The 10186-nt window shown below is 34.3% G+C and overlaps 1 protein-coding gene across 1 annotated transcript in view; it reads right to left on the bottom strand.

The window, feature by feature from the left end:
• Nucleotides 1-231: 231 nt before the first annotated feature.
• The window catches only part of PPIG (peptidylprolyl isomerase G), a 53089-nt gene continuing 43134 nt past the window's right edge, over nt 232-10186 (bottom strand). The window contains exons 12-14 of the mRNA XM_017517329.2: nt 8486-8573; nt 5422-5558; nt 232-5231 (exon numbers count right to left, since the gene is read on the bottom strand). Coding sequence (XP_017372818.1) covers nt 4127-5231; nt 5422-5558; nt 8486-8573 — 1330 coding nt within the window. The 3' untranslated portion in view covers nt 232-4126. The remainder of the gene's footprint in view (nt 5232-5421; nt 5559-8485; nt 8574-10186) is intronic.

Genomic DNA, 10186 nt, shown 5'->3' with positions numbered 1-10186 from the left:
ATTATGATTAAATATTTACATTAGAACTTACTCTCAAACATGGAAATTGTCCCTGCTGGTTAAATTCTTAAAGAAGCTCAGTGTTGTTAGCCTTCGTTCAGTTTTTTCATAATGTAAATAACTGTATATCTCTGAGAGTAAAAGTATGTTTTAACTAGTTTATTTTCATTAGTTAGCTTTTAATTTTTAAAAAGCTGGATAATACAATTTAAAAAATTCAAAACCAAGCTGTTTATTATAGTATAGTTTATTTAATACAATGTTTAACTATAAAAGTTAATACAGTTTCCAAGTTTAAATTTTGTAAAATGCAGTTTGCAGAAAACAGTTCAACAATTACTAGACTAATGGTAAGAGAAGCAGCATTTTGAAACTAATTTTACAATTGAGAAGACAACAGCTTTTATTTCTAAATTTCATTAAAAAAATATAATCACAGTGACTTTTGGGCTAGGAAAAGAAGTGCATTAACTTCATTTATGCTTTTTCCTTCCACAAAGAGAGCAGCCACAATTTTGTACATCCCCACATACAAATACCCAATTCATTTATCTTTCAAAATACTATATACACACAAAAGGGCAAGAAAATATACAGCATGTGCTTTTGGTAACATATAGAGTTTCCTTAAAGAAAAAAAAAGTCAAACACAAATCCACCCCATCACTCCCTCCCATACCAAAAAACAAATCAAACCCCTCAACCACTCCCTACTCCAACCTTGCTGAAGGAATTCTTATTCATTTGTTTTTCTTTTCCTTTAATATATACTTCTTTGTCACACAGTAGGCTAGAAACTTTGCACTTGCCTGAATCCATTAAAGGCAATTAGTTGGGGCGCCCACTATGGGCAGTTGTGCCAGTCAATGCTGTACTTCCTGGGGCTTATTAATTTTTAAACAAGTAATTTTGTATACAACAAAACACATCTTTTCACAATAAACAGGTATTCAACCTATAATCCTTAGAGTTTATTCAATTGTAAATGTACAAATCCTAAATGACATAACAACAGTAGACATAATAAAGAGGAAACAGAAAAATACTCATTTTGTTTCTTTATAACAATCAGCTATATGGTAGGTATTTAAAATACCTTCTGGTGAAGGCAAACCAAACAAGCTTCTACAGAAATTTAGTATAAAAATTTTAGAGTGATCAAAACTATATTACCAACTGGAATGAGGTACAATAAACTACTAAGAAACATACAAACTTGCTACATATACTAACTATAAAATAAATTAGAATTGTCAAGTTAATACCACTACCCAAAATACCGGAGACCCAATGTGTGCCTATCCATAATGAAGAAATCTTAATTGTTTAGCTCCATACCTTCCACTAGCCACAAATATCAAAGGCCATTCAGCAAAGCCTTCCATGCATCAGTATCACACTTGTGCAAAGGCAGATTCATCAGATAAATTCTTTGTAACTACTGAGGGCTTCAATTAAGTAACAAGAGAAAACTATATTGCTCTATGAACTCACCAACTATAGAGTAATTTCATCAAAGAATGTTTTAAAGCAATCCAGTCCCTTCTCTACAGCTCACTTCATTAACATTAATCTCACCTTAGTGTCAATTTCTGTGGCAGACAGCTTACCCACAAAAATAACTCACACAAAATCACCATGAAAATTCTACATATTCAAAAAGTTTTCTCAGCTATCACCAATCAAGCAATAAAAATAAATCAGTTTAAACATCTTTAAAAAGACATTAACTCAAAGATACTTTGACATGAACCATAAATTCAGACATAACTATAAAATCAACTTGGGAAAGTAATAGTTGACTTTTACAATGTTCAAAGCAAAAACTAAATATGACACAACTATTAAATGTAACAAAAGTAAAGAACCATTTGAGCCATGTGCTATTGAGATGCATGCACAGATCTTGAGGTACAGCTAATGCTATTTAATCATTTTTAGAATGTTCTTTATATTCTAAAAATAAAATCTAGTTGATTGTCCTCTCAATCCCTTCACATCTGTTAAGAGACCTACTAAAACTTTAAAATAAGGACTATAAATAATGTGGGGCATGGAGTTGCTCTTTCGATAACCCAAACAGAATACTGCCTATAAAACTTGCTAAATTTTTTCCTCTATGGTTACTTTTTGAAACCCTAAGATTTGGAAATCCTTGTGTATAATTGTTAGTAGATAAAGTTCTGGGACAGGACAACATATATTTACCTAGCATGGACTTAAAAAAATATTTAACTGTTATTAGAAATCCTTGCTTAAATAGCACCTTTCTTAAAGCTCAAATAGCAATTTTAAAACACAGTTAACTAAAATTAAGACAAATAATAACTTCTTTAAATATGTAACATTATATAGTTTGGCACTCAAACTCAATTATCCCTAATGTGGGTTTGTGGTCAGTCTCTAAGGAATCAATCACCCTGGATAATAATAAACATCTACTACTTTTATCATCATCAGAAAAAAAAAAAAAAACGGAAAGAATTCATTGTGGATATCTTTATCACAATTTTCCAAGCAATCTTATGGCATTACACTATTGATTCTGCAACAGCTACCACAACGCCAAATATATCAATATTGTAATAATCAATAATGGGAAGTATCATGTTAAGCATTGCTTTATTCAGTACAAATAGCATTAAGTAGCTACCGGATTTACCAAGAAGCTACCTTGGTAAGAGTTGACACTACATTGACAAATATTAAAGTACAAAACTCTCTAAAGAATACTATTAATTGGAATTTTGAAATTTCTTTTCAAATGAGGCAGGTTTTATGTTTGCTGGATGTTCAATGTTTTATTTAGAAGAGAGATTACAGAATAAAAAGCCACACATCACAAAAATAGCAAAATACAACACCCAAAACTCTAAATGGACTTTGGATATGTTTACTGTTTAACTCTGTAAGCTATCAAAATTTGCAACTTTCTACTCTACTCTATATGGCAATGTTATACATGCCAAGTTAAAATAACATTAACAGTAATGGTATAAAACCACCTGAACAGAAAGAAACCAGAGTCATAAACATGCTATAGCCTATAGTGATACATATATTGAAAAGATGCATTTTCTTGCCATTTGGAACTCACAGCTATGAGTTAGAGAAGTCAGTTCAATTAAAACAAAAAAAAAATCCATGCAGAGTTAACACTCAACTCTATAATAGGAGGCCAAAAAAGAGATATCTTAGAAGTTAATGTTTCAATAGTAATATTTCAATACTAACAATTTTAGAATCTGTATAGCTTAAGGACCTGCATAAGTGGTATGTTTTAATGAGAAAAGTTTTTTTTTTTTAATTTTAGAGAAGGGTAATAATAATAATGATTAAAATGTTTCCAAAACTCTTCGAACCAAAAGCAACACAGAATTGAGAATCACAATCTGATTTTCAACGGTATAGTTCCTGTCAAATGCTGTATAACAGCAACGCAAGCTCAATCAGTACATCGACTGAAAAAATTACTCTTATGATTTTTATAGGCAGTTAAGTAAAACACAACTAAGACAGGAAAAGCATTAATAGGAAACAAGCTATGGCTGGAACTATAAAGAATAGAGTATGAGTGCAATATAAATAAACATCTCTTTTAAAGCACAAATTACTATAAAATCAAGTGATGACTTAAGATCTCAGGTTATTAGGACCCTACTTCTGTGTAATTAAAAGAAACTGCTACAAATCTCTGTTATTAACACAATCAGAAAATCTATACAAGATGTCTTCTATTGGCTTCTAAAGTTACTTTAATCATGAGAAACACAAGCTTTCATAACAATGCACTGCAACCATTCCAAATGGCTGACTAAACAAATTAGAATGCGATTGGCTGATTGTTGCAACACAGTAATGCATACATAAAATAGTTAAACACAGCACACAGTACTACACCAAAGTGTTTTTCTCATTTCAAGTTTATTAAAACTTTAGCAGTACAAATTATCCAGATTGCAGATTATCAAAAGATCAACTCAATGAAATGCACAAAAAAAAAAAAAAGGACAAACATAAAACAACCCAGAAACAATGAAAAGGAAAACAACATAAAGGAGATTCATTAGCAAGTCTCTCAAACTTAAAATTCAAAATAGAATGGAAGTAAGTTTACATAACTCACTCAACCACTTTTGTCTTCATCTGTTCCAGGGCTTGATTCATGATCAAATTTTTTATTTTTTTCATGTACATGGTCATTTTCTTGACCCTTTGATTTTTGGTTTTCATTTTCCACTGAGGATCTGATCTTCTCATCCTCCTTATTTTTCAATGTGGAGGACTTTAATTCAACGTCCTGACTGCTTTGTTTTACTTTTGAGAAGGGACTTTGATCTCTATCAGCCTTTTTTTCCCTGCTATTATTTGAGCTATTATGATCACGACTTCTAGAGTACATTCTTTTTTCACTCTCAGAATTTTCTTTTCTGTGTGAACTCTTACTTTCTTGGTTTCTGTATTTTTCTTTGTTTCTGCTTTGACTTTCTTCTCTCTCTGAGCTCCGTGAGTCTCTCCTCCTTCTCCTCCTATCTTTACTTCTTGATCTCCCTGGTGTTGTTCTTCTCTCTCGGCTTCGTGACCGTCCTCTTCTCCTGTATTCCTGTTCTCTGTATCTATGGTACTCCTTACTTCTGCTGCGATCTCTGTCATGGCTTCTTGATCGCACTCTTCTGCTTCTGTCCCTACTTCTGCTTCGTTCTCTTGTTCTGTTATTATAACCGTGTTTACCTTTCGTTATATCACATTCTCTACTCCTGGATTGTGCACGTCTATCCTTTTCCTTACTTTTACTATGATCATGCTCATTACTCTTCGATTCTAACTGTTTAGATTTCTCTTTACTTCTACTCCTTTCCTGATCTTTTCCTTTAGAATCAGACTGCTTTTCTTTTTCTTTAGCATTCTCATGATCCCTTCCTTTGCTCCTTGATCTCATCCTCTTTTCTTCGTGTCTACTATGTTTTGAATCTCTTTCTTTACTCTTTGATCTCTCTTTGCTCTTACTCCTACTTTTAGATTTGGCCCTTTTCTTCACTTTGTTCTTATATTTATCATCTTTTTCTGAATTTCTTCTGATGTCTCTCTCTTTGCTGTTAGATTTATGGTCTTTAACTTTCTTTTCATTTTTTCTGTTTGGACTCTCAGACACATTCCTGTGATCAGTTATTTTTCTCTCTTTTACTCTAACTGGACTTCTCTGATTTTCTTTTATTTCATTCAACTCACTCCTAAAAAATAAGACAAAACAAAGAATTGGGGAAATGTTATTAGGAAAAGAATGGTAGATATTATTAGCTAAAATGCTATTCAACTTTTCTTAAGGTATTTAACAATAATTAAAATGACAATAAAATAACTTTATGTATAACAGTAAAAACAAATACTTATTACATTTGAATAGTAACAGTTAAATCTTACTTATCCCCTTTGATCCATCTTTCACCACTTGACACCCTCATTCTTTGAGCTCTCTGCATCTCTTGCCTCCAATGTGGAGGAGTCTCACTACGTCTGAAACGATCCCTTGATCTGGATCTGGAAGGAGTTCGATAACGCTAAAGAAAATTAAAAGGGGGAAAATTAAGGTATAAAGGTATAGAGGGACTCACATGGAGGGAGCGAAGTAATGGGGCGAGGGTCATGGGGTAGAAAGGGGTACAAAATAAAAAAACATATAAAAAAGCATTATAACAGTAGCTAAAAAGTGTATGTTTCTAGGTTAAAATAAATTGTCTGGTATTTCTATGCCCTGAAAATTACTAAAATTTCCCAATTTTCATGTAGGAAATCAATGAGATAGAGAAACTTAAGTAATCATGTTGCAAATTCCAAGTTAAGAAACATTAATCACACAAACTCTAGCCACCAGCCATATACATCTTCTCCATGGAAAAGTCCTATCCAATGCTAGAGCAACTTATAAGTTGCCAGGTTCCAATCTGTTATATATACTTAATGTTTCAAAGTAAATATTTCCCATATTGTGGGGAAAACAGAGTAAATGTGTACATGTTCACTTATTCAACCCTTAGGATGATCAAACACTCTACCATGTGCTGAGACCATTAGTGAGCCAAGATATATGAGTGTGCTTTCCTGGAACTTATATTCTACAGGACTCGGAAAGCATGTGAATCAATATATAATTACATATGTTAAACATATATGCAGCTACAATAGAATGGATATAAAAGGAAAAGGGAAAAGATGCTGAGACAGGAAGGTTCTGAAAGAAGAAGAAACATAGTATGCTTAAAAAATGATGGTAAGACAGACTAAATATGGACAAAGCTAAAAACTGCAAGGGAAAGTAGTACTAGATAATATTGATGAGGTAAGCAAGGACTAGATTTTATGAAGTGTCACAGGCCATGGTAGTGAGTCTGGGTTTATCCTAAGACCAATCGTAAATGAGCTGCACAAAAATCAGACTTTCATTTTTAAATGGTGATACTGTCTACTATTTTTAAAAAAGGATTAGACAATGAATCTCAAAGTGGGATCTATGACCCGAAGACTCCGGGGTCAGAACTATCTTCATAATATCACAGTATTTGCCTTTTCCATTTTCATTCTTTCATTATCACACAATAGCGTATTCAGTATACATGTTTTGATATCATTACTTTCACAGTGAAATGTGTGCTTATATGTTTTAAATATTTCTCAGCACTAATTCCTAAAAGGGTAAATATTGATAGATATAGCCCACACCAACAAAAGTTCTTTTGGGTCCTCAGTAATTTTTAATACCAAAGAGGTACTAAGGTTAAAAAAAAAAATTGAAAACCATCACAATTTACAGTTCAGACAATATGATGGAGTCGAATTAACATGGCAGGGGTAAAGCTTGAGAGAAACAGATGAATTTCCAAGTATTCAGGAGGCAGAACAGACAGTATTTGGTGAATGGGTAAGATATATCCATGTATCTTACCATAGTTAAGGTATAAACCGAAAGGGGAGAATCAGATTATTCTTGAGAAGGAACTGCACAGGTGGTGGTGCCAGGCACTAAAATCAGTACACTAAAGGAGGATCAGATTTGAAGGTGAAGAGCTTGTGCTCAGCTTCATAAAAGCTAAGTTTGAGGTATTCGTTAGTCAAGCAAGTCTTTGGAGCTAAAAAGTGCAGATAAAAATTTGACAGTTACCAGTCATGGGAGTCATTAGACTGCTGAAGGAGTATATGCAGTTTGAGAAGAGTTGAACGGGAACCCTGATGTACTACAGTATTTAAAACTTAGGTAAATGGCTGGACATGGTGGCTCGTGCCTGTAATTCTAGCCCTTTGGAATGCCCAGGTGGGCAGATCGCTTGAGCTCAGGAGATCGAGACCATTCTGGGCAACATGGTGAAACCCTATTTCTACAAAAATAATACAAAAATTAGCCAGATGTGATGGTGCACATCTGTAGTCCCAGCTACTTGGGAGGCTGAGGTGGGAGGATTGATTGAGACTGGAAGGTTCAGGCTGCAGTGATCCTTGATTGTACCAATGCACTCCAGCCTGGGTGAAAGTGAGACCCTGTCTCAAAAAAAGGTCAGTTTAAGGAGTATGAGCTAGTATTAGAAATTTACGATAAACTAGCTAGAGGGATAGGAAGAAAATGTGATGAAAGAAATGTGGAGGCTGGGTGCGGTGGCTCACGCCTGTAATCCCAACACTTTGGGAGGCCAGGGCAGGTGGATCACCTGAGGTCAGGAGTTCGAGACCAGCCTGGCAAAAGCTCACCTCTACTAAAGCTACAAAAATTAACCAGGCATGGTGGGGCGTGCCTGTAATCCCAGCTACTAGGGGGGCTGAGGCAGGAGGATCACTTGAACCTGGGAGGCACAGGTTGCAGTGAGACAAGATTGTGCCACTGCACTCCAGCCTGAGAAACAGAGGAAGACTCAGTCTCAAAAAAAAGGAATGTGAAAAAAGTATTACAAGGAGCAAGATTAAGTTAAGATAAAGACTGAAATGGATTCACTGGATTTTGTAACCTGGAGCTAATTATATATGAAGTGCTGTTTTCAGCAGAACAAGGGTAGCAGAAGTGCTTGAGGAATAAGTAGGAAGTGAAGACATAAGAAAAGTGTAGCCAAGTTTCTATTAAGTTTTGAAAGGACAAGATATTTAAATTCTGATGAGGACAATCTAGTAAAGAGAAAAAAAATAAAATACAAGAATAAGGTTAATTTTTATTTATGTTTAACAAAAATAGAGATACAGTGATTGCCAAGTAATAAGGGTGACATGAAAGATCTCAATCCCATTTTATGCCATGTAAATGTAAAATCTATTTATATCTCATGGATTTTTCTGTTCGGAAGTACCAACATACAGAAGCTGCTTAAGAAAGAGAATATATAATTCAATAACTCCTTCTCCCTAAATTTTAGTTACTTGCAAAGTAAAATAATATTTAAGAAACACTCAAATTATTTAAGGAAGACAAATGCAATAGTGTGAAGATCTCTGGGGAAAGATCACCTACCCTTGGTCCTCTTCCTTTAATTTTCCTGCCAGATCTAGTAACTAAAAGTCGTCTCTGGTATGAAGCAGGCTGGGAGTTAGGTGGATTACTAGAAGGAAGCAAAGAGAAAGTTAACACATTTTTAAAAAACATAATTTATTATTATTATTATTATTATAATTGAGACATGGTGTTACTCTGTCACCTAGTTTGAAGTTTAGTGGTGTGATCTTGATTCACTGCAACCTCCGGCTTCCTGGTTCAAGCTAACCTCCCATTCAGCCTTGCAAGTAGCTGGGACCACAGGTCCACACCACCAAGTCTAGCTAATTTTTTGTATTTTAGTAGAGACGGGATTTCACCATGTTGCCCAGGCGTGTCTTGAACCTCTGAGCTCAAGCAATCCACCCGCCAAGTCCTCTCAAAGCGCTAGGATTAAAGACGTGAGCCACCATGCCTGGCCCCATGACATGTTACTTTAATAAAAATTAATCTGTCGAATACAGCTTTACTCATCTAAAATAACAAATTTAAAATTCTATGGAGAGTTGGTCCCTGTATCCGGAGGTTCCACATCTGCAGACTGAAGCAACCAGGGATCAAAACCATTTGAAGGAGAAAAACTCAACTGAAAAACAATTTTTTTTAAAAACCCCAAAATATAGTAAAACAAATATTTACACAGAATTTACACTGTTTTGTTTTATAGATTATTGTAACACACTAGGTATAAGTAATCCAGAGATGATTTAAAATATATGGGAATATTAGATTATATGCAAATACTAAGTCATTTTTTGTAAGAGACTTAAACATCTACATATTTTGCTATCTACAAGGGGTCCTGAAATCAATTCACCATGAATACAAAAGACAAATGTATAATCAGTGGTTATCAACCAAAAATGAAATGACCAGAGAGTGCTACTAGTAAGTAGGACCCAGGAGTCAGAAATGCTAAGGCCTTGAAATGTGTCGGCATGAAGAACTTTCCTGCCTCAAAATGCCAATCGTGTCTTATTGAGAAATACTGCCATATACTAGAATTACTAAGATGAAACTAATTTGATAGAGCTAAGAAAAATTAATGTAAAAGAGCTCAGAAGGAGCTACATGCTGTTGAGAGAACAATTTTAAAACTATCTTATCCCAAAGTACCTTATTATCCTTTAAACAGTTGTTCACTGGTAACAGAACTACAGAGAAATGCTAAGTAACCTGAACTAAGCAGAGACAAGCTGGTCTGAATTAGTCAAACATTCATATGACGGTCTATACCAAAAACGGAAGCTGTTTCTTTTCCAAAAATAGTATATCAGTTATTATTTAATTAGCACATTAATAACATCCATGTAAGTCATATTTGAAAAGTAGTTCAAATATTTTTTCTTTAATCTTTATTTCCTTGGAAACCTCCTTTCCAATACTAGCAGAAAAATTAACTCAATCCAATTCATCAAAATTACGAAGTTTCAAATAGTACAACTTATTTTTACATTTTTATTGTGTAGAGAAGACTGAAGTATAGAAAGAATGCTCAGGATTTTTTTTTTAAGTCAGGGTCTCACTCTCGTCACCCACGCTGGAACTCATTGGCATGATCACTGTTCACTGCAGCCTCGACTTCCTGGGCTCAGGTGATTCTCCCACCTCAGCCTCCAAAGTAGTTGGGACTACAGGTGTGCACCACCATACCCAGCTAATTTTTTATATATATATATA

Source organism: Cebus imitator, unplaced genomic scaffold, assembly GCF_001604975.1.
Source record: "Cebus imitator isolate Cc_AM_T3 unplaced genomic scaffold, Cebus_imitator-1.0 Scaffold628, whole genome shotgun sequence".
NCBI classification, from domain to species: Eukaryota; Metazoa; Chordata; class Mammalia; order Primates; family Cebidae; genus Cebus; species Cebus imitator.
This window is presented reverse-complemented; position numbering and strand designations above follow the sequence as displayed.